The sequence below is a fragment of the Carassius carassius genome, chromosome 12, assembly GCF_963082965.1.
Source record: "Carassius carassius chromosome 12, fCarCar2.1, whole genome shotgun sequence".
In the NCBI taxonomy this organism is placed as follows: Eukaryota; Metazoa; Chordata; class Actinopteri; order Cypriniformes; family Cyprinidae; genus Carassius; species Carassius carassius.
In genome coordinates, this window is record NC_081766.1 from 6,251,781 (window position 1) to 6,275,778 (window position 23,998).

General features: G+C 41.2%; 1 protein-coding gene across 1 annotated transcript; it reads right to left on the reverse strand.

Annotated features, from left to right (window-relative positions):
• Positions 1 to 2,938: 2,938 nt before the first annotated feature.
• On the reverse strand, positions 2,939 to 16,602 carry LOC132154630 (uncharacterized). The gene is made up of 15 exons (XM_059563265.1): positions 16,218 to 16,602; positions 14,581 to 14,739; positions 14,244 to 14,498; positions 13,867 to 14,056; positions 13,398 to 13,506; positions 13,085 to 13,241; positions 12,819 to 12,961; positions 12,527 to 12,686; positions 12,200 to 12,388; positions 11,470 to 11,637; positions 11,166 to 11,317; positions 10,618 to 11,041; positions 4,226 to 4,288; positions 3,974 to 4,080; positions 2,939 to 3,251 (listed from the first exon to the last, which is right to left on the reverse strand). Exons 1-15 carry the CDS (start codon positions 16,315 to 16,317, stop codon positions 3,078 to 3,080), a joined length of 2,550 nt encoding a protein of 849 aa, XP_059419248.1. The 5' UTR covers positions 16,318 to 16,602; the 3' UTR covers positions 2,939 to 3,077.
• Between the last annotated feature and the right edge of the window lie 7,396 nt (positions 16,603 to 23,998).

Here is a 23,998-nt window from a genome sequence, read left to right on the forward strand (position 1 = left end):
AGGCATGATTTGTGGAAGGATGTGTGTCATCAGCTGTCATGTGTTCATCTCTGTCTAACGATTGTCATCTGAGGTGACAAAGATGGTCAATACACCATAAATACCTATAAATTGCTTCATTTACAAATTGGGCTGGTTTAGATTTCAATTAGGATCTTAAGGGGGTAGTGAAGTTTAAGCATGTTTTATGCATGAATAGACAGTTTTCTGGAATTATTGAGTGATTGAGCAGAGCTGTGAGCTGTACTGTGGGTCAACGGGTGCTAATGGGGATCATATCCTCTATGGTATTATTTTAAGCCTAATGGTATCTCTAAGGCATACATTTCTGAGAGCTGCATTTAGTCTAATCTATGTTTTAGGATGTCTTGGAGATACATCAAATGAGAAACCTTGATACTTATCCATTTTTTGAAAATGCAGTAATCTGTTTTTTAGAGGCATTTAATTATTCACTTTTTCGTTTAAGAAACATCAATGCTTTATGTTACTTGGATACATGAAAAAGTTTTTTCTGCTTTGGATGTTTTTGAAACTATTTTAGTTGGTGGAACAAACAAGACAATAACTGGTAACATAAATATATATATATATATATTTGTATTTTTTTTTTACAGAACTGTTGTATAAAAGCATTTGAGCTGCTGGTTCACCTCATGTCTAAAGGAACAGATCAAACAAACAAATATGAAAACAGACAGACAGGCAGACAGATAACCAGACAGAGAGATAGACTAACAAATGAACACACAATCTGGATGGATTAATGGTTGTAAAAGATAGACAGATAGTCGAATTTGAATAAACAAATAAACGAAAGATAGGGATTGATGGATGGATGCTTTAATCTACATAGTTTGTTGTTGAAAAAACACGAATTTCATGATGTTTGACATGATGCTTAAAGACTGAGTAAAGGAAACAAGGGATCATAATATCTGATCATAGACAGAGAGCTCAGAAATATCATGTGTTGCCACCTTGCACCTCTACAATCCTTCACCGATGAGAGTTGGGGTTTATTTTTAACACTTTGGAATTTTGGAATGACGGATTCTAGACTGGTTGTTTGTTTGAGGATCAGAGATACAGGTCTTATTAATACAAACTAATTCCATATAATTCCATTAGAATAGAATAGAATAGAATAGAATAGAATAGAATACTTTGGACTGGTACTACTTGCTTATTTTTTATTGCCAAGAGATGGATTAAAATTAAATTCTAGGCTAAAGTGTGATAAGAGCAAGTGCTTCCAAACCTGTCAATCATTACACAACAGCTGTTTGCATCACTACTGTGACAGTTCTTCTGGCATCAACTACCCCATCTCATGCATTATTTCTGTCTATTCATAATTCCAGTGGGGCTTTTAGTATTTGAGTCTTGAATCATACTCAAGGAATTCTATAAACATGCAAACCCATGAAACTATAGTTGATTGGCACTGAAAGTGAATTAACATTACTCTGAATAAATCACTTGAGCATGCTTCTTATGGGGAACATACTAGGTGGAACAGACAATGAGCTGCAACTGCCAATTATCATGTACTAATACAGCATTTCTCAATGTTCCTTAGGATCCTCCAGAATCTTTTAATGCTCATTTTGAAGCCCAGAGGATTGTCATCAGCTCCAGATAAAGAATCAGAATTAAATTATATGTTAGTAATGTAGGGACAACTGTCGCTGAACAGCACAATAAGCACATTACCCATATGCTGAAACACCTCAGAAATTAAATCTGAGCCAAACAAAAAAGCCCCCCCTGAGTTTGAGTTTCCAGCACTGCTTTCTGCTGACAGAGATGTTCAGCTGCCATGAACTGACATGATCATAGAAAGCGCAGTTTCAGTGGCCTTTAATTAGGGTGATTTCTCACACCAATTTCTTCCCTTTCCCATCTAATAAATCTTAAATCTGAAGGAAGAGGGATGGAGGTTGAAAGGTTAGGGTATAAGGCTAAAAGCAGCCAAATGTATTAAACATCATAAACCCGTATTTTTCGGCAACAACTAGATATGGGTGTCATGCAGGCTAATACAATTTGTTTAATGGGACTGAATTTGTATTTAACGGTATAACAATTTAAATAAAAACATTAGAAAATGATAATCAGGATATATAACGTTTCCTTTCCATAGTTATTCAAAGAGTGAATAAATTATATATAGAAAGAGACATTGTCACTAACTGAACTAATTGTCGTAGGCCTACTCTCAAATAAAATAAAAAAACTATGGTTATTATCACTGAAGCTGCATATATTGTAAACTGAATCTGTTACTTACATTGTACTTGTATCTGCTCTTCGTTTTTGATGAGATGTATGATAAGAGAATTCGTGTAATTGAGTTAGAGAACAATCTCTCTCAAAACTGATGAGTTTCAGCGATGACTCACCTGAACGCCTCTAATTGGCCATTGCATTCCTAAGCTCAACAGAATTGTGTGTGATTGGTTAAAATGCGCAACACTAAAATACAGAGCAACATGAGAAGGACTTAATTCGATGGCTCAATCAACACTGTCTGTTCAGTTTCACTTTGTTAGCAACAGACGTAATAGATTTAATTTGTTTGTGCAGGGGCATTTTTGTCCAATTTAGTGGCATTTTTGCCCCAAGTTCCCATGGCCCCAGCCATACACATGCTCCGCCCATATATTAAAAAGCCCAAATACTTTTTTTTGTCAGTATGTGTGTTTGGTTCTTCTTTTGTATAAGAATTTTTTCACAAAGTCATTGTGTGCTTTTTAAAAAGAAAAAAGAAAGAAAGACCTGACAAGCTCATAAATATAAAGACAAAATGTATTTAAATAGTTAAATCTTCAACTCCATTTAATTTTTTAGTGATTTGTTTTCATACAAAAAATACAAAGTAATGCAAATAAATATATAACAAACATCAAATACCATATCTGTACAGTTTGTACACAGTGACCAACTTCATCCTCCAGAAAAGTGTTAGCTGTCCTGTGATGACTCTAGAAAGAAGGTCTCATCCAATCATTTCCATAGCAGCAGGTGATGTCACATGAGAAAGTTTAGGATGCAATAATATATACAAGTGTGTTTTACGTTTTGAGAGCATCAATGGCGACGGCAATGATGCGTGGCATGCTGCGATAGAACGCTTCATTCTCCAAACCCACCAAGCTGTAAAAGGTCAAAGGTCGCCCACCAACAGTGGCCTTGATCCGTGATTGGTACAAACCACGATCATTCTTAGAATTCAGGTCAACCAGCACCTGAGATGATGAACACACACAATGAAACATATGCAGAATTAAGATACAACACCACACAAACATAACATACATTACAAACGTGGGCTGAGTAGAAATTAAATTTTTTTGAAATGTATCATTTTTTGGGGTATTTTTTTTCAACAAAGAATTAAATTAATCTAAAGTGAAGGTACTGTGGAAGGCATTTATAATGTTTATGTGTGTGTATGTGTGTGTGTGTGTGTGTGTGTGTGTTTGTGTGTGTGTGTATATAGTTTTTTTTTTTACTTCAAATTCATGAAAGAATCCTGAAATATCTAAATATTAAGCAGCACAACTGTTTTCAACATTGATAAGAAGAAATGTTTCTTGAGCAGCAAATCAGAATATTAGTATTATGTGACACTGAAGACTGGATTAATGGCTGGGGAAAATTCAGCTTTGCTGTTAGAAAAGAGTTCATTTAAATTGTCACATTATATTTCAGAATATTGCTTTTTTTTTTTTTTTTTTTTTTTTTTTTTTTTAAACCAAATAAATGTATGCAAAAGAGACTACTTTCAAAATTACAAAAACTTACAGACTGAAAACTTTTGAACAGTAGAGTATATTTTATAATCTAATACAACTTCTGTAAATATATACTTGAAGGATCTGTCTGTCTGTCAAAACATGTACATAAAGTATCATATATTTTACTTGCAAATGTAATCTAGAAACTTCTACGACACACACAGACTCACCTCCTGGAAGATCATGTTTATGTTGTTCGATGGAACAGCCAGGATCCAGTTGTACATCACTTTGGTGGTGCTGACCAGCTGAGTGGATTCAGTTACTCCTGAGCAAACTGCAAAACACAAAGAACAAAGCCTTGAAACAAAACAGTAAATAATAAAAACTCACATTCTTTCAAATACATTTAATATTAACCTCATATTCCTTTTCAAATGAAATGAATGGATAGAAACACTAAATTAAATGAGAAATTGTACCTTTGTCATTGGCTCCTCTTATCTGTCGCTTGTGTAGATCTCTCTTTCTCCTCCACAGGATCTCTGAAACAATTATTAGTCTATTAGTCTGGATATTCATGGTAAATGGTATACAAATAGTTGTTGTTGTTTATATTTTTTAAATAAAAAAACAAGTATTTAATAATAGTAGTAATGGTTATTATTTTTAATAATAATATGATTATTAATAAAATATTATATAAATATAATATTGAAGCTAAAAAACATACTCGGTTACTAAACGTAACCTCGGTTCTCTCTAGAAGAGTGAACGAGTACTGCGTCTTAGCTAAGACGCTACGGGAAAAGTCTCTTTTCACGAAATACTGAAGCAAAAAATTATCCTTAATTTTGTATTTTTGTAAAGCGCATTTGCAGCAGTACACAGCCATAGGCGAGACGGCTCGTTCGCTCATTGGCTTGTTCTTCGCGCCCTTCTTGCCACTTCCCGCCGAAACGGGTGTGGCCCAACCTATAAAAGGAGCTCGAAAAGGCTGACTCACCTGATTTATTTCATCGCCGAAGCGAACCAGAGTGAATCGTACGCACGGCAGAGAACGCAGTACTCGTTCACTCTTCTAGAGAGAACCGAGGTTACATTTAGTAACCGAGTACGTTCTCTTACGAGAGCTCTCTCGTACTGCGTCTTAGCTAAGACGCTACGGGAACCCAATGTAAAACGCCGTGCGCGCAGGGATCACACACCAATAAACCTGAAGCAACACCCAGGATTTACAGTGCACAGTCACCTGAGGGACTCACAGAGAGTCCAGGACAGAAAAGGGAAAAAGCCCTCCGTCCTATATCTAGCAGCATCCGTAGATGCGGCAATATGACATCACACAGCCGAGGCAAGGCCTGACCAATGTGGCAATGCGGGTCTTACGCAATACTGCCCATATAACAGTCGGCAGCGCATAGCGCTCGTGAACTCAGAATTCCCCTCAGGGCCCTGATTCGACTATACCGACAGCAGCCTTGCTTGCAAGCAAGCCCAACCTGCCGCCATACATATATCCTGCAAGGAGATCACGAGGCGACGCCTCTTGTGGAGTGTGCTCTGACGCCCACTGGGCACTGAAGGCCCCTGGAAGCGTAAGCTAACGCTATGGCGTCAACTATCCATCTGGATAGAGTCTGTCTCGAAACAGCCATTCCCTTGGAATGTCCACCGAATGAGACAAACAGCTGCTCCGTCTGCCGAAAGGCAGCAGAGCGAGACACATAAGCTCTTAAAACCCTGACAGGGCAAAGAAGACTCGAGTCTCCATCCTCCCCTGACACCGGCAGGGCAGACAGGGCAATAACCTGAGCCCGAAACGGTGTGTTGAGGGATTTCGGCACATAACCGTGCCTAGGTTTGAGTATGACCCTTGAGTCATTGGGCCCAAACTCCAAGCACGACTGGCTCACCGAGAGTGCGTGCAAATCACCCACACGCTTCACCAAAGCGAGAGCCAACAAGAATACTGTCTTGAACGACAGATGCTGAAGGCTAACCGATTGGATAGGCTCAAAAGGGGGACCCTTCAAGGCCTCCAAAACCGCCGCGAGGTCCCACATAGGGACTGACGGAGGTCTGGGAGGATTCAGCCTCCTAGCTCCTCTGAGGAACCGGATGACTAAATCATTCCTTCCTATTGACTGACCGGGCGCCGTTTCAGAAAATGCCGCGATGGCCGCCACATAAACTTTGAGCGTGGATGGGGCTCTGCCCTTATCCAACAGCTCCTGTAGGAAGGAGAGGACCTCCGACACCTCACAACTAAGGGGTGAATAACCTCGAGCTGTGCACCAGCTGGAGAACACCGACCACTTCGAGGGCATTCAGACGTCGTGTCGACGGAGCTCTAGCCTGAGTGATGGTATTTAGCACTCCCACTGCGAGATCAGCGGGTAACCGTTGAGCGCCCACACATGGAGGGGCCACAACTCCGGTTGAGGGTGCCAAATCGAGCCCCTGGCCTGCGAGAGGAGGTCCCTCCTCAACGGTACCGGCCACAGGGCGACATCTGCTAACTGCATCAAATCTGGGAACCATGGTTGGTTCTTCCAAAGAGGTGCTACAAGCAGTAATGAACATCTCGTTTCTCTCACCCGTTCTATCACCTGCGGAAGGAGGGAGACGGGAGGGAAAGCATAAAGCGGGCAGCACGGCCATCTCCGTGACAGCGCGCTTTTGTTCTTGGAAAAGAACGCGGGGCAGTGAGCGTTTTCGTGGGACGCGAAGAGGTCCACCTTCGCCCTGCCAAATCTCTCCCACAACAGCCGGACTGTTTGCGGGTGTAGAGACCATTCGCCCGTAGGAACATTGCCTCTGGACAGCCTGTCTGGACCCAGATTCTGCAGCCCAGGCACATGCACTGCTCTCAGCGAGCGCATGTTGCGCTGAGCCCAAACCAGGAGGCGTTCCGTCAGCCTGCACAGGTTTCGAGACCCGAGACCGCCCTGGCGATTTATGTAGGACACCACAGACATGTTGTCCGAACGGACTACGACGTGGTGATCCTTGATATGGGGACAAAAGCGCGTCAGCGCGTTCTCCACTGCCAGCATTTCCAGGCAGTTGATATGATGGAGCTTTTCCTGTTCTGACCATAGGCCAAAGGACGGTCTGCCCTCGAGCAGCGCTCCCCATCCCGAAGTGGAGGCGTCCATCGACACCATCTTCACATTCGGGGAAGTCCCCAGGCTTACACCTGATCTGTACCAGCCGTTCGCTGTCCAAGGTGCTAGAGCCGCAACACAGCTCTGATCGACCTTGAAATGCAGCCGGCCAGACGCCCACGCTCTGCGCGGCACCCGAGCCTTCAGCCAGAACTGCAGGGGGCGCATGCGGAGCAGGCCCAGCTGCAGAGCCGGAGATGCTGAGGCCATGAGGCCCAGCATCTTTTGACAGTGTTTGAGCAACACGGTCGCGCCGCAGCGGAAAGAACTCGCTGCGCGCTGAATGCCCATCACGCGCTGTGGTGACAGCCGCGCCGTCATGGAACACGAGTTCAGAACTATACCCAGAAACAGGATCGTCTGACGGGGGTTCAGCGAACTCGTCGCCCAATTGACACTGAGGCCGATCTTCTCGAGGTGATCGAGTAAAACGGCCCTGTGGTCCACGAGCTCCGCTCGTGATTAGGCCAGAACCAGCCAGTCGTCCAAATAATTCAGCACTCGCATGCCTCTGAGTCTGAGAGGAGCGAGCGCTGCATCCATGCACCTCGTAAACGTACGAGGAGCCACAGATCAGCTGTCTTAGATCCAGTATGGGCCTGAGACCCCCGTCTCTCTTGGGCACCAGAAAGTATCTGCTGTACAGCCCCCCCTCGCTTTGAGCTTGAGACACAGGCTCTACAGCCCCTTTGCTCAACAGTTTTGATATTTCGGCCCGAAGTATGTGTGCTACTTCTGTTTTGACCGTAGTTTCGACGCACGCTGAAAAGTGCGGTGGGCGTCGAGAAAACTATAGCGAGTAGCCTCTCTTTATAATGCCTAGCACCCAATCCGAAACCCCTGGAAGCGCTGACCATGCATCTGCATGAATGGCTAAGGGCTGGATGCGAAGCGCGCTCTGTTGACTGGGCAACGGCGGCGCTCGAGTGTGCTGCGCATCTGAGGCAGGGAGCGCGCTGATCACAGCGGGCAGATCGCTCCTCCTCGACCCCGTCCCGGCGCTTAACCGACTGGGGGGAGGCTGAGCGGGTCCCGTGGGACTCGATATATCTGCGAGTAACTGTGGGCTGCATGTGTGCACATTTACCACTTTCAACTCGCTGTCTGTCTGTGCAGAATGTACGTGCGCGGGCCTCGTTTTTACAGAAGCCCCGCGCTGTATGTGACATAGTGTATGTGGGCACTGGGAAGTGGGCACGTTTACTATGCGGTGCGCTCGACCGATCTGTGTCGATCTTATGTGCGCTAGCCCTGTGTGCAGGGCTGTGCTTACATGTGGAAATGGGCACTGAGTAGTGGGCATCGTCACTGCATTTATAGCACCATCGGCCATGGCCGGACGAGCGTGCATGGGTTTCGTTTTTACAGAAACCACATGACGTGTGTGACATAGTAATTGTGGGCACTGAGGGGTGGGCACACTTACTATGCAGTGTGCGCGACCGACTTGAGTCGTCATTATGGGCGCAGGCCCTGTGTGCAGGGCTGTGCTTACATGTGGAGATGGGCACTGAGGAGTGGGCATCGTCACTACATTTATAGCACCATCGGCCGTGGCCGGAACACCAGAAAAAACACTCTTTTTCTGAAACATCTGGGTAGCCGTGATAACGGCTTTTGTGTGCAGGCAAGCGGGCACTCGTGCAGGCTTGCGCATTGCAGAGGACACTGAGGCAGTCACAACTCTTGGGACCGCAACAGCGGCGCGCTTGGGTGAGAGCTCGGCCGCAGCGGAACTCGAACACCGGCGCTTTCCCAGCAGTGCTAGGATGCTTTCGGGGGCTTCTGGCTTCACCGCAATCCTCTGCCGCGGCTCCCGCGGTGCAGGGCGACGGCTTGAAGAGCGAGAACGGGGTCCCGAGCTGCGTTGCTGACGCTGTCGCAATGATGCAGCAGGAGGCGGTGGGCGTGACTGAGAGCTCTGTGGGGCCGGTCTAGAGCGGCTAGCTGCAGAACTGGAGCGCTTCGGCAAGGTCCCATCTCATCCAGCTTGCGGAGGAGATCACCCTGGAAAATCTGTAGCGTAGCCATGGTGTGTAGCGCAGACGCAGCCTGCCCAGCAGCAGAGAATATCCGTGCAAGCAGCGATGACGTCATGCGGCAGGCTTTGGATGGCAACGCCGCCTTAGTCCGCCGTCCAGCAGAGGGCGGGCAAAGGTGCGCTGCTATAGCCTGTTCCACCGGCGGAAGTGACAGGTAGCCTCTGTTCTTAGCACCGTCCAGTGTGGAGAATCCTGGCGAAACAGATGAGCGGATTCTCGCCGAGAATGGAGCGTCCCAAGCTTTCGCCACTTCTTCGTGAAGCTCAGGAAGAAAAGGGCCGTGCTCTGTGCTTGAGGAAGAGCGCTCATCCGGAAGATAGCTACCATCCAGCCGGGAACGTGAAGGGGGCGCTGGTGCAGACCACTCGAGGCCGAGGCTCACCGCGGCCAGAGGGAGTACATGCATCAGCTCCTTATCGATGTCCCCCCGTCTGTTGGGCCTCTGAGCAGCGGGCGCGAGATCCATGGAGCTCGCCCAACCCTCACTGCCCGAAGCAAGCAGAGAGCACGTGTCTTCTTCCTCCGACGCGGGCCTGAGATCCACTTCCTCAGATGACGCGTTGGCAAGCAGCGGACGCTGAACATCGGGAAGCGATGCAAGGGAGGCCGGCGAAGCGGAGGGAACCGGCGAGCTCGGCCGAACTGGAGGCGGTTCTGGTAGGCGCTGCGAGCGACGCTGCGAGCGACGCTGCGAGCGACGCTGCGAGCGACGCTGCGAGCGATGCTTCTTACAGCGCTGCGGCGCAGCGGATGATGCAGGCTTCGAGAAGGATGCCAGGCGAGTCCTCAGAGTCACCATAGGCATTAACTCGCAATGAGGGCATCCGCCGTCAGCGAGCGCGAGCGCTGCATGGTCCTCATCCAGACAGGAGACTCAGATGACGTGGCGATCTCCTTCGCTGAGCAGGGCTCTGCACGAGCCGCACGAGGGCATCTTTAAAAAGACGCAGCTCTTTTTGTGAATGTGCGTCGCAGGGCGAACACACACACAGGATATAAACAGATATAAGGATGTAAAGGATATGGGCGCCGGATAGCGCAGCAGGAACGGCAGTGGAAGGCGGCGATGCCAGCAGCTTCAGAATGGCTCGTCCTGCTGATATGCTCTTTCAGACGGCGCTTGCTTCCTCCGTGATCCAGCGATGCGTGAGCTTCGCTGAAGAGATGAAAAATCAGGTGAGTCAGCCTTTTCGAGCTCCTTTTATAGGTTGGGCCACACCCATTTCGGCGGGAAGTGGCAAGAAGGGAGCGAAGCCCTGTTGCATCAGCCTGCGCTCGATAGGCTGTGCAGTTGCCGCAGAACAAGCCAATGAGCGAACGAGCCGTCTCGCCTATGGCTGTGTACTGCTGCAAATGCGCTTTACAAAAATACAAAATTAAGGATAATTTTTTGCTTCAGTATTTCGTGAAAAGACTTTTCCCGTAGCGTCTTAGCTAAGACGCAGTACGAGAGAGCTCTCGTAAGAGAACTCAAGTTTGTATTTTTGTTCAATCATTTACATTCATTTTTTGCTTAAAATATATATTATTTGAGATCTACAGTGGTCTAAACGGTAGTAAGGAGCCTACTGCAGGTTGAGAAAATTATAGTTATTGCAAAAAAGGTTTCCTGTTATTGTTTCTCAATATTCTGCTACTCAATTTCCCATTATTAACACTTACTTTTGAAGAGTGGCTGTTGAAGCAGGGGCGTCTGGGTAGGGACAGAATCAGAAGGTTCCAGAGTCTTAAGCTTCAGTGGTTGTGTGGAAGGTTCCAAAGATCTGGTTGTTGTATCTATATGATCCTGAGGGGATGCTGTCATCACCGGACTTCCTGTAACACTTCCTGTGCCACTTCCTCTCAGAGCTTTATATATCTGAGCAGTCCAATAGTCAGCTGACAGTACAGACTCCTTAGATTTGGCACTTTTATCCTGTTGTTGTTTTCCAGTGGTGGGAATAGTGAAATCCCTTTGAAACAGTCGGTGGTCCAATTCTGGTATGACAGGAATGCGCAGTGAGTCTAGTTTGGAATGCAGGGCAGCAATGGAGGAGAGCAGTGATCCGTCAAGCTGCTGAAGAAATGCTTTTCCACTCTCCTCTTCCTGAAATTTTCAACAAGTCACCATCAGTCTTAGTTTATTGTTAACTAATGTCCGTCTTAAACAGAAATGTAGTGAACATGCTGCTCCATCATGTAAAACCTTTGTTTAAATTAGACAAATTTACCGGTGTGAAGAGTTGTTGCTCCTGAGAAAGTTCCTGTGAGTTCTTTAGTTCTTTGTGTAGATTCAGATCTTCAGCAATGCCTGTAAGGTAGTTCTCCCAGTCGTCCACCAGAGGGCCCACTTGCTGGAATAGTGCTGGCTGGCCAACCTGCTCTTTGAGAATAATATGTTGGTTAGAAGAATAACAATATGGAGAATGATATATACAGTTGCTGAAAAACATTACATTCTGGAAAGCATTGTACATCCCCCCTGAGCCCTGACTGGCTTTACAAGTACAGTTCAGAAAGGTTTAACGGCTCTACCTGTTTCAAGAGCATTTCTGCGTCTTCGTGTTATATGAGCAGAGCTGTACACATTCTCCACCAACTGAGGAAGAGTCTGAGTGAAGAAGGTCAGGTCAAATTTATTTCTGATACAGTCATCGGCCTTCTGAAGCAAGTCCAGCAGAGTCTGCAGAAAGGAATGCAACTCTGTAGAGAGAAATACAGCAGACAGTAAGAAAGGCACTAGATGGAGGGAAGGTAAATATATTTCAGAATACATTAAAATAGAAAACAGTTTTCTATATTTCAGTATATTACTGTTTTTATCAAAGTACACTGTGAGTCTTGAGAGTTTGGACAGTACATAACTCAATTTATAATTTAAGCCTTTTATTTAGGATTTTAAAAATGCTTGAAATAGGTTGTGTAGAATAAATTGTGTCTACATACAAATTTCTTTAAAAACTAGTTTAAATTCATGTAAAGAAAATTAAATTGATGATTTGAATTTCATAAAACTGTATGAGCGAGCCTACAAGTGCCCAACATACATGTGAACTCCTTCAATGCAGCATAAAAAGCATCCCAGAAGATGACTAAATAATTTGCATATTTCCATTGCTGTTATTTCATAGTTTGTTATTTTTAAATCTTGAAAATAGTAGTAATAAAGAATGAGAATGTACATCCAAACTAGCACTTAACATTAGGTTAATTCAGTTTAAATATATAATTAGATTTTTTTATTTAAACTGTCTGGATAACTTACGGCACTTCTTAAACCGGCTTTGGCATTTGTCCTGAGCGAGACGCTGACAGGCAGAGGGGTCGAGGGCCGAAGAGCAGGATAGTGTGTAGAAGTGGCAGAGCGTGGTAAATTCTGACATCTGCTGTTCTTCAGACAGTTCACTTGTCTTGAGCAGCTCAGGACATGTGGGCTCCCGACTCCCAAAGGACTCTGGAATTCAGAGAATGGAATGTAAAACGATTTTGCAGGATTTGTGGCTTTTTATTGAGCAGAAAGTGTGGGAGGGTTTAAACTCATGGTGGTGGAGATCTTTGTTTTGTAGTGTGTGCAACATGCTGAGCAACTCACTCTGTATCTCTGTCATGACCCAGTCAGAGAAGGCGGTGACCCGTGTGTAAACACCAGGCTTTCCCCTCTCCCCACAGCCATCCCCCCAAGAGGTGATGCCAAAGAGCTGAAACCGTCCCGATAAACGGTCCTGGAAGATCAGCGGCCCTCCGGAATCACCCTGGACACATGCAAGGACACAGATTCTAGTCAGATGATTATAAAACAGGTGTAGTGTTTATATAGCAGATAAGATGTTTCTTCATCTGCTGGGGTGTTTATAATGCAAGCTAGTAGGGTAATGTGGAGATACCTGGCATGAGTCGATACCTCCAGTGAGGTACCCAGCACAGAACATGGTGTTCGTGAGCAGCTCCTTCCCCAGTGCACTGCAACAGGTGGCCTGAGACAGCAGTGGCACTTTCGCCTCCATCACCACATCTGCAGAGGGTCCGTCTTCACACATACAGAGAATCAAGACAAACATGAATAAACAAATTCTTCACAGCATTTTAAGCAAATGTTGTGTGATATTATTTGGCTCTTTTTCCAAAATATGAGTTATGCAGATTCTCTTACCCTCATATAGAGAGCCCCAGCCAGCCACCAAACAGGGTGTACCAGCCGGTGGGTCAAGGTCAGAGGGCAAGCAGACAGGTGTGACCCGTTCAGACAGAATAACTGGAGAACTCAGCTCCACCAGAGCAATGTCGTTATTAAATGTCTTTGGGTTAAACTACAACAAGAGAAAAGGACTGGTACAATAATTAAAATAAATATAAATACATACATATACATATATATATATATATATATATATATATATATATATATATATATATATATATATATATATACAATATTGGACTGGTTGCATTTTTGATGTGTTTACCTTCGGATGAGTGATGATGCGATTGACTTTCATGATCTGCTCATCAGGGTCAGTTTTTCTGAGGTCAAACTCTCCCACTACCGCTGTCCAGTAACTCTCACTGCGGCTCCTAATTGGGGGAGATACATTTTTAGACATTCACAAAACATTTGAGTACATTCACAAATAAAGCAACAAGACACAGCAAAATTAGTTATCCTTTTCAGAAAATGGCGAGAACATAATATGATAAAAGTCAGTGCTGTGGTTCATTATTTTTAATGTTATGGCACATTTAATCACTGTCACAAGTGTGTGCTGTTCTGGTATTGTACAACAGCTTCAAATGTTGCTCCTTTCATCACATCTGAGCAAAACAATTGTATGTTCTCAATACCAATACAAATAGCAAGATTGTCAAGTGAAAAGGCAATAAGGTATCCCACTTCACATTCAATTTAAATATGTAGATATGTATTTGTGCTTTTACCCAGCAAAGCAATGGGCAGCAGTGAGGACCCAAGAGCTGTCAACCAGCACGCCCCCACACATCAGAGCCCCATCCAGCCGAAGGTTCACCAGCCATGGCCAGCTGCCCAGAGGAGCAGGAGATCCCCCCATGATACGAGAACGAGGCTGTGTCAGGTTTTGCGAGACAGAGAAACGCTGGCCACACACAGCTACAAAAGGGAAGTTACATCAATAATTAGATCTCATTAGTTCCTCTAAAGTCCATTGACAAGCATAGTCAAGGTTTATTTTTGATTACATTTTTTATTTTAATTATGCAGATAATGTAAAATTATATATACATGAAAGTTCTGAGTATGTTTACATTATTTACTTTTTTAATTTATTTTTTTTTACCCTGTGCTGTGGTCTGTGTGGCCGGCTCGAGGTTCTGCATGGTGTTGAGCAGACTGCACTGCAGGACGCGAGCACTGCAGCTCTCTCCCATGACTCTGACGCACAGGTCTTTGTTCACTTGTGCAGGTGTGCAACGGCGTTTGTAGAAGCCACAGGCCTGACTCAGCAACCAACTCCTCTCTCCTTCATCAGCTTCCTCCTGAGCGCGAGAGATGACCTGACAGCTCGGCTCTGACTGTGTATGCTCTGGAGAAGCTACGGAATAACCACCACCATCAGAATCCTTGTTTAAAGTCAAAGAGTCCTAGTTATAAAGCATTTGTTCATTCAAGCTTACCACAAGCGCCTTTTCGCTGTCCACAGTCCTGAAACAGACAGGGCAAACACCCTCTGCAGCCTGCCTCGGCCTTGTTGCGGTCTGATACGGCAGCATCTACAGCAGACAGAGCGCGGGACATAGCGGCCTCCATCACTACTGTTCCTCTATCAGACAGAGCTGCAGAGAGAAGCAGAAAGAGATGAGCAAAAGTGAATACATGCCTCAAAACAACCAACATAAAGCAAATTAAAGAAAACATTAAAAGTAGGTATAAAGAAGAAATATGAGACATTTAAGCTCAGTGGAGCAGAAAATTGTGCTGACTTGGTGTTTATGTGAATCAGATAAGATAATCAGATCATTGTTTTCTCAAATGCATTATTTTTGTTTCAACAATAAAAATGGTCAGATATGCATACAAACACAAAAACTACAAAACAGCAGAATAACTAAAAAAACATTTCTGAATTTTCTCTTTTTTAAAATATTTTAAAAACATTTCTCTTGGTAATGCGAGCGTTAAGAAAACATTCCATTTTATCATTTAGTGTTACTTTGGAATGTTCTCTCTCTTTTTTTTTGCATTACTGAAGTGAACCTTACAGAAACATTAGCCAAAGCTCTGAGAATGTTCCCTGTTAGGTGGAGAGAAAACCAACATTTGCACATCTCTCAACGCATGACTGGCTGTGGTAATACTACATTTATATAAAAAAATCTATATGAGGGCAGTATTTTAATCAGTCATGGTTTTTCCATGAGGGCAAGTGAGCAAACTCATGCTCAGAGCAGTGCTAAAGACCCCAAACACAAAGTTACAAACACATTCAGCCACGTTAATTAACGGCCTGAACTATGGTCTCTGTGGTGACTACGCTAAACTCCTGAACACAGTCTCACTGTGATGGCACACAAAAGTAGAGGACTGATTCTTACCAACAAAAAATATGACATGCTTATTCAGTAACAAATATTGCTACAAGTGTGATTGCATCATATAATAATTGCTGTTAATAATGTTCATCTGGTTGACTACGTCTTGTATACATTTTTCTGAAAAATCCTGTCATATGCACACAAACTGACAGTCACCACTTATAAGCTACTACTAAATATTGTGGAAACGTAATTTTCTGTAAAGTTGCTTTGTAATGATTTGTATCGTAAAAAGCGCTATACAAATAAACTTGAATTGAATTGAACTGAATTGAATTGAACAGTCAAGAAGTTTATTCTTAGAGAAACAGTTAAATAATAATACTGTCAGATTATTAAGAGTTATTGGTCATTAGAGTTATTGGAGCTCTGACATCAATGTTCACCATCACTGAAAAGGCTGTTCATATATATTTTTTTTTGAGAAGTTCTACCTTTGGAACTCTTTTGCAACAAGTTTATTGAAAAGAAAACAGCTAAGCTATTAGGTTCATTTTAGACATCACAGTGAGTTTGCATCTTTTGAATCTACACGCTCAGAAAAAAAAGGTACAAAGCTGTCAATAGGGCGGTCACTAAAATAGAGAAGCTAAAAGGTACACTTTGTACCCTGTTTACCCCTAAATGGTACATATTAGTAACTTGAAAAGGTGCCACCCCAGTGACAGTTTTGTACCTCTAATGTAGAAGCAGGCAAAACGTCTGAATACCTGGCCTACCTTTAAGTGCGCTCTGTGGCATTCTGTACACCTCTCTCAACGGTGGCACCCCACCACACCAGCCAATCACCATCAACAGCAGCAGTGACATCATACCCATGATTCCACTTCACCTGTCCACAGGTGAGTCTTCCAATAGAAATACAAATTTTCTAACAACTTTAAGAAGTTCCACTTTTCAAAAACACTGGCACATGGACACAACCTTCCTTTTGCATCAAGGCACCTGTGACGCACGAGTGTCTCTGACCTTCTGGCTGGTTTAGCTTTCTCCCACACTCCCTTTAAGAGGATGTGTTAGTGACAGAAGCTGATGGAACTATGGAAAACATGCAGCAGCCCTGCAGATATATGCAAGAGCACTGGACCTCTCCCTGAAGGGTTGGGCATCAGGGCCAATGCACTCCCAGTTGAATTCATTAAGACGATGAGAGCAAATCACGAGGAACTTGCCAAGGCTGGAAATGTTCTGTGGTGAGAGAAAAAGAGGGAAAGAGAAAGAGAGCTGGATGGGTAGGGGGCGGGTTTGTTTGAATTCATTAATGTTAGAGGGAGACAGAGAGGAGGGGGCGAGAGAAAGAGAAAGAGAGAGGGAGCATCTGTCATTCAGCCAATCTCTGAATGAGAGTATTGTGCTCCTCCCTGAGAGTTCAAAGCAAGCGAATGTGGCGATCACAGGCACGCCGACCTCCTTGATCACTTTCACGCTTTTATGTGCGCCATTAAAATATTGTCAGTTCAGATCATTGCATCTTTCTCAGCTCAGCATAGCCTCATTGCATAAAAACATACAACATTAAAATACAAGAGCTCATCATTTGTTTACTCGTTACTGGCCGAGAGTTCGTAGAAAAGTTTGTCATGCTTCCTACATTGTTGGACTGTCACAGAAGGTGCTTTCCAAATCGTTTTCCAAAAACTTTTTCAGTGACATTTAAAAAAGCTAATTGAATTTTAATTTTAAATTGCTCCTTTTGGCAATAGTTAATAGACAAAATTAAATCAATCAAATGCCGAGCTCTGCATACATAACACTATGACTAAATCATAAATAAATCGTGTATTATAAATGTAAGTCTAAGTGCTCTTGTTGTTTTCATGGGAAATGCTTGACAAGTTTGACAATAACATCCATTTGGTTGGGCTGCATAATAAATGGGGGGAAAAAAACATATTATTTGTTAATCAGTACAATAAGCTGTTCCCTCATAAAAATTAATAGATAGATCATTTGAATTTTTAAATTAGAAATGTAAACAATCATCAGACAATAGTTTTTGCCAGTGGTTCGCAACCTTTTTGACTCTGAGACCGTCCAACAATATTCGCACATCCCATGACTTTTCCAGTTTTACATGTTTTACTGGATAAGAATTTTACTTACTTATTTTTTCACTCACAATTTCTAGTTGATACAATATATTGTAGCTTGGAAAAGCTAGACAAATGTATATCCATTATAAAATATTATAAAGATTTTAATCATTTAAATGACTTCTCCAGGTCTAGAAATCACAGTTTTTTTTATTCAGGTTTTTTTTTAGTGAGAAAGAGAGAGAGAGAGTTGTTGAGGGGGTGAATTAAAATAATTAACTAGATTTTTTTGTTATTTTGACTTTTTTAATTATTTGTTTGTGCTCTAACTGTATGTATGACTCTATTTTTCAAACCACTTTCCAAGCTGCTTTTGGTGGATGTATAATGTAATTTTCCCTAGTATAGTTCATCACACCAGCAAAGATCATGGTTTCCAACATTAGTGTAGTAGTCCCTCTGGATAAAAGTGTTTGCTAAATACATAAATGTTTGTGCCATCTTTAAAATTAACACCACAAGGTTTGATATTTAATGCAATTACATTACTAAGTGTGTCAAGTGTGAGAAGAGCAAAGTGAGGCTTAGTGGCCTGATTCATGAAATAATGACGCATGACAATCGAATGACTGTTCTTCCCTCAAATAAGGCTTGGACGTGGCAATCAGGGCAAAGGGAAACATAAAGGAGCGAATGCACAGACAGAGATGCTCTTGAATTCATCAGAGCTAATGAGCGATCATTTTAAGCTGTCACACGGTATCAGGTTTGTTCGTCTCTTTGAATTGGACTCATGACAGGCTATGTGACAAAGTGTGCAGAGATTAGCGAGTCCAACTAAAGGACAAGACAGGAACACTGTGTAATGTACGTGTGCTGAGTCTGCAGTCAGGATGAGAGACCCAAATTGGAGTTATCTTTGAGCCAACTGAGCAACCAAATACAGTGAGGGCATGCAGAGCAGCAGGCTACTTTCAAAAGTGCTTCACACAAGGCCTACAGTATGTATGTGTGTAGCGACTGAGAGAAAGACCTCCTTGGTCAGTGGCACATGAGACAGAACGTTTGGGTGCTGGTCAGAAGACAGAAACAAGCCGATATCTAAAATTCATAACAGTGTGAGCAATATTTAAGGGTTTTCCTGGTAAATAATGTTTTAAAATACTGTTGAAACATTAGCAGACAAAAATATCAAAAGAAAAGATGGACTTCAAGAGCAAGAGTCTCCCTATCTTGCATTCTCCTCCCTTTTTGGCATGAAGAATAAAAACAGGAGCCGACAGTTTGTTCCAGGCGTTCTATGTGGCCCCTGCACAATGGTTTTGCCATCCTACTGCCAACTGAAGCACTGAGGGATGGCATGAAAAAAAAAACAATCAGGCGGCTGATCTCCATTCATCTTTTGCCCCATTCGCCCTGCTGCTCTCTTTGATGTTGCCTGATTAATCTGCCCTCCGCTCCCTTGAGTTTCTCTTGTGCACTTTGTGATGCTCTGCCACTCTCCTCCACGAACAAGATGCTGATCACAGCACTAAAGGCAAAAGCTGGATTCAAGGAAAAGTTCAGGAACGAGCATGTGAGCATACTTTCAGATTGGATTCAGTGTTTGGTTACAAAAAGACAATGTGACCAGAAAGACTAATGATTAAAGAAAACTTCATTGTAAAGCTTTTAAAGCTTGATTTTAATGTTCTGGGTTCATTATCCATTATGATTTATGCATTCATTCATTCATTCAAAAAGACAAACAAAAATCATGTCTAAAGTAATACACTTAGAGTGAAGTGGAAGCCTATGAGGCAATGGATTAGGTGAATTTTTTTGTGAAATGTGAATTTTTGTTAAGGCAAAAAAAAATGTTTAATTTTATATATATATATATATATATATATATATATATATATATATATATACACATACATGTGAACATGCATTTACTCATCTCACTTGCACAAAAACAGACTCAGTATTCCTTGAAATGAATGAAAACAGTAAAATGCAAACTGAGAATATGACACAAATTTCCTTTATGTATTTAATCCCATTTTAGCAACCAGTGTCTTTGCTGCTGACTTTCGATGATCCACTTCAACTATACTAATAGGCAAAAATAACTTTAGATAATCATCACATTTGTGTTTCATTGATGAAGTAAGAGTGTTGAACTTTCTTCTCCTGCGTCCTATTCTTCAGGCTATCTAAAACGACAGGACAGTTAAAAGGTTTGTTTGAGTGTAAATGTATATTTTCTTTAGCCTGAGCTCAGATGAGATCGTTTAACACAAAAGTAATGCAAGTAACGTAATTATTAAATTTTTTAGGGAGTAGGGAATATTGTAATGCATTATTTTTTAAAGTAACTTTCCTCAACACTGGTGGTAACTAATAGCATGTCAGAATTTACTTGAATTTAACCCTGAACATTTATTTGAAAGAAATAGTGTTACTAGTACCCCAAAGTCATCTGTGAGACAACAGCTCAGGCTAATCACAGAAGACAACATTGTCTTTATGCTGTTAAGCTCTACAGCAGATGTGAGTTGAATCTTTCACAGAATGCTACTCACTCTCTCATTCTGCTGTAAGGACGAGCTTCAAGTGTGTCTTTGGTCAAGTCCTGGATCAGTGAAACTACTCATGTCGTCACAGCCATGAGGTCTGACACACAACTGGAGCACATGAGAGGGCTACTTGAGTGTGTGTGAGAAATTGTCTGCTTCTTCAAAACTACAGGGGGCAACAGAGGGAGATTACATAAAGACATGGAACACTAATACAAAAACTACACCCAAACAAACCATTTACATAAAACTATGCAACCATACAGTTGAATAACACACAGGTATTGTGCACTAGTTATGAAACCATTTGTCTCTATTGTCTGGTGCTGAGAACAATTGAAAAGTGGGTCAGTGGGATAAAAAAAAAAAAGGTCCCAACATTTCAGTTTGAGAATTATTTTTTCACAGATTGTGCATCTTTTGCGTGACATGGATAACCCCATTAGCTCAAGCTATTTCAGAATACAACCTTAGTGATGATGAAGACATTTGTTTGTGTTAGATGATTCATGAAAAGGGTCATACTTTACCATATATTTTGATTAATATTTTTTTTCCTACACTCCACTTATAATGTTAGTCAAGTTAGAAAAAAATAAATAAATAAATAAATAAAATTCCTTTTCACGATAATCTTAAATCTCTTAATCCTTTTTCTTCCTTCAAGTTTCAAGCTCCAAGTCTGCATTGTTAGATTTAACCTAAAATTGCAAGAAAGAAAAATTTGGTCTGTATAATATTACACTTAATAATTTCTCTTACACAGTATAAATAAGTCTTTATTATAAAAAATATATATACCTGCTTTTATATTTTAGGATGGGGATCATTACATTTAGGGGGCCCTCAAAAAGCTTGTAAAATGCTCATAGAGATGTCTTCAAAGTGGACAAATTACAAAAGAAAGTATCCTCAGTTGAATTTTAGAAATGTAAAGGGCAGTTTGTTCAGTTATTTAGTATTAACTGGTGGCGCAGCATTTGCATCTCGTTTCTTTACTAGACACTGATTTTCAGACGTGTTTTCTGAGTTTCTGAAAGAGAAACTTATGAAGTGTTGACAACACATTGCTTTACACACTTAATAAATTGTTATAAAAACAAATTAACTAAACATCACACATCTTATGAGTAGCTAGAATGTTTTAGATGATTAATGACATAATTAAAACGTCGAGGCGATTGGGACCATAAGCGAACGCCAACTGTGAAAGAGTGTGCCAACAGCGCCTTCTACCGGACCGTGACGATTGTGAAAAAGATATTTTACCTTATTCGCGGGGCGGGCCAAATAATTTCATAAAAGCGGGACCCGCGGGTTCGAAAAAAAAAACCCGACCCGCATATCACTAGTGTGTGTATGTATATATACATATATATATAGCTATACAGTACAGACCAAAAGTTTGGAAACATTACTATTTTTTATGTTTTTGAAAGAAGTTTCTTCTGTTCATCAAGCCTGCATTTATTTGATCAAAAATACAGAAAAAACAGTAATATTTTGAAATATTATTACAACTTAAAATAATAGTTTTCTATTTGAATATACTTTTAAAAAATAATTTATTCCTGTGATGCAAAGCTGAATTTTCAGCATCATTACTCCAGCCTTCAGTGTCACATGTAACATCCAGTCTATCACATGATCATTTAGAAATCATTCTAATATTCTGATTTATTATGAGTATTGGAAACAGTTCTGCTGTCTAATATATTTGATGAATAAAAGGTTAAAAAGAACTGCATTTATTCATAATAAAAAAAAATCCTAATAATATATATTCTAATAATATATTTTCTTTACTATCACTTTTTATCAATTTAACACATCCTTGCTGAATAAAAGTATTGATTTTATTTTAAAAAAAGAAAGAAAAAAAAATTACTGGCCCCAGATTACTGACCAGTAGTGTATATTGTTATTAAAAAACATTTATATTTTAAAAACATCGCTTCTTTTTTTTTTTCTTTTTACTTTTTATTCATCAAACAAAGTATCCTAAAAAAGTATCACATGTTCTGAAAAAAAATTAAGCAGCAGAACTGTTTCCAACTTTGATAATGAATCATAATATTATAATAATTTCTAAAGGATCATGTGATAATGATCCTAAAAATTCAGCTTTGCATCACAGAAATAAATGATCATTTAAAGTATAATACATTATTATGTATTAAAAAAAAAAAAAAAAAAAAAAAACAAGAACAAGAACAACTTTTAAAAGATCTTTGATGATAAGGTGCATAAATTCCATTAGGTGGTTCCACATTTTTTACATTTATGCATTTAGCAGATGCTTTTATCCAAAATGACTTACAATAGTGGAAAAGTTTCAATTTTATATTTAATATTTTGTAAAGGTTCCAAATTTTGTAAAGCACTTTTACTAAACATGAAATTCAATTAAATCAATAAATTACAATGCTAATATTTACAATCTAAAGATAACACTTTACAATAAGGTCTTAAAAGGTCTTAATATTAGTTAACTTGAACTAACAATGAACAATACTTCTACATAATTAATTTTAGCAAATGTTCAACATATACTGATATATTTAAAAATGTAACATGACCAATAAACAGTTGTACTGTTTGTATTAACAAGCATTAACAAATATAAAAACTGCTATTCAAAAGAAATAAATGCTGTAAAAAATATATTTCTCATTGCTATTTCATGTCATGAATTAAATAATGTTAACAAATAAGACCTTTTTATAAAGTGTTACCAATTTAAAGGAATATTTCACCCAAAAATGAAAATCTGCAGAAAATGTACTCAGCCTCAGGCCATCCAAGATGTATATGAATTTGTTTCTTCACTGGAACAGATTTAGAGAAATGTAGCATTACATCACTTGCTCACCAATGGATCATCTGCAGTGAATGGGTGCCGTCAGAATGAGAGTCCAAACAACTGATAAAAACATTACAATAATCAAGTAATCTACACAACTTCAGTCCATCAATTAACATATTCTGAAGTAAAAAGCTGTGTGTTTGTAATAAACAAATACATCAAAGACATTTTTTACTTCAAACCAATGCTTGTGGCGTGTAAAACATAAATCCTGAATTCTCCTAGTTGATCAGTTTCTCCAAATCTCTTCCAATGATGAAACAAACTCATCTGCATCTTGGATGGCCTAAGGATGAATACATATTCTGCAAATTTCTATTTTTGAGTGAACTATTCTTAGTAAGTAAAAACATAAAATAGAAACTAAAAAATAAACTATAATCCTAACTGGTAGTCTATGTTTGTTTCTGAAGGCTGGCAAGCTCTTAGATGAGTCTCGTCACAGGCAGAAGGCACGAGGTCACTCTGCTCTGTCTGGCCGAAGTTTCTCATCTCCACAGGGTGACCTGTGACCCCAGTCTGACAGACTCCAGTGAGGGAAAACAATCTTACAGTTTATGCATCAACATAAATACACACAGATGCATTTTAAAATCGGTCCAAATATTAAATCATCCTTTTCTTTTTACCTACCACTCTCTATCCAGATGGCCACCTGTTCCACTAGACTGGGACACCTTCACCGATCCAGAATTCCTATTTTCAGCCGCTCCCCCAGGTGAGTTCCAGGCTTCAGGGGACCAGTGTCGCTCAGTCATCCATGGTATGCTGGGAGGAAGGGCCGTATCCTGGAAGGTCCGTGTGGATCTGTCTATTCTGTGGGACACAGAGCGCTCAGCAACCCTGCAAACCAGCACTGGGCCCTGGGATGAGATTATCCACCAGCTGACCGCACGATCTGTCATCAGAGACTTTGAAAACATGCAGGAGAAAGAAACAGATATTAAAGTTGAAAGAGGTCTGATAGGAATAACAGTTAAAAACTAAATATATGAATTTAAGTTACACACAGCCTCCTCCATCCATGTCTTGTTCCTGTT

Bases quoted from the DNA above. Each gene is read 5' to 3' on its own strand.
- LOC132154630 (XM_059563265.1), bottom strand. From the start codon at position 16,317: ATGGGTATGATGTCACTGCTGCTGTTGATGGTGATTGGCTGGTGTGGT. The intron at 14,499-14,580 runs GTAAGCTTGAAT...GTTATTCCGTAG, and splicing joins ACAGCGAAAAGGCGCTTGTG to CTTCTCCAGAGCATACACAG. The intron at 12,687-12,818 runs GTATCTCCACAT...GCATGTGTCCAG, and splicing joins GAGGTATCGACTCATGCCAG to GGTGATTCCGGAGGGCCGCT.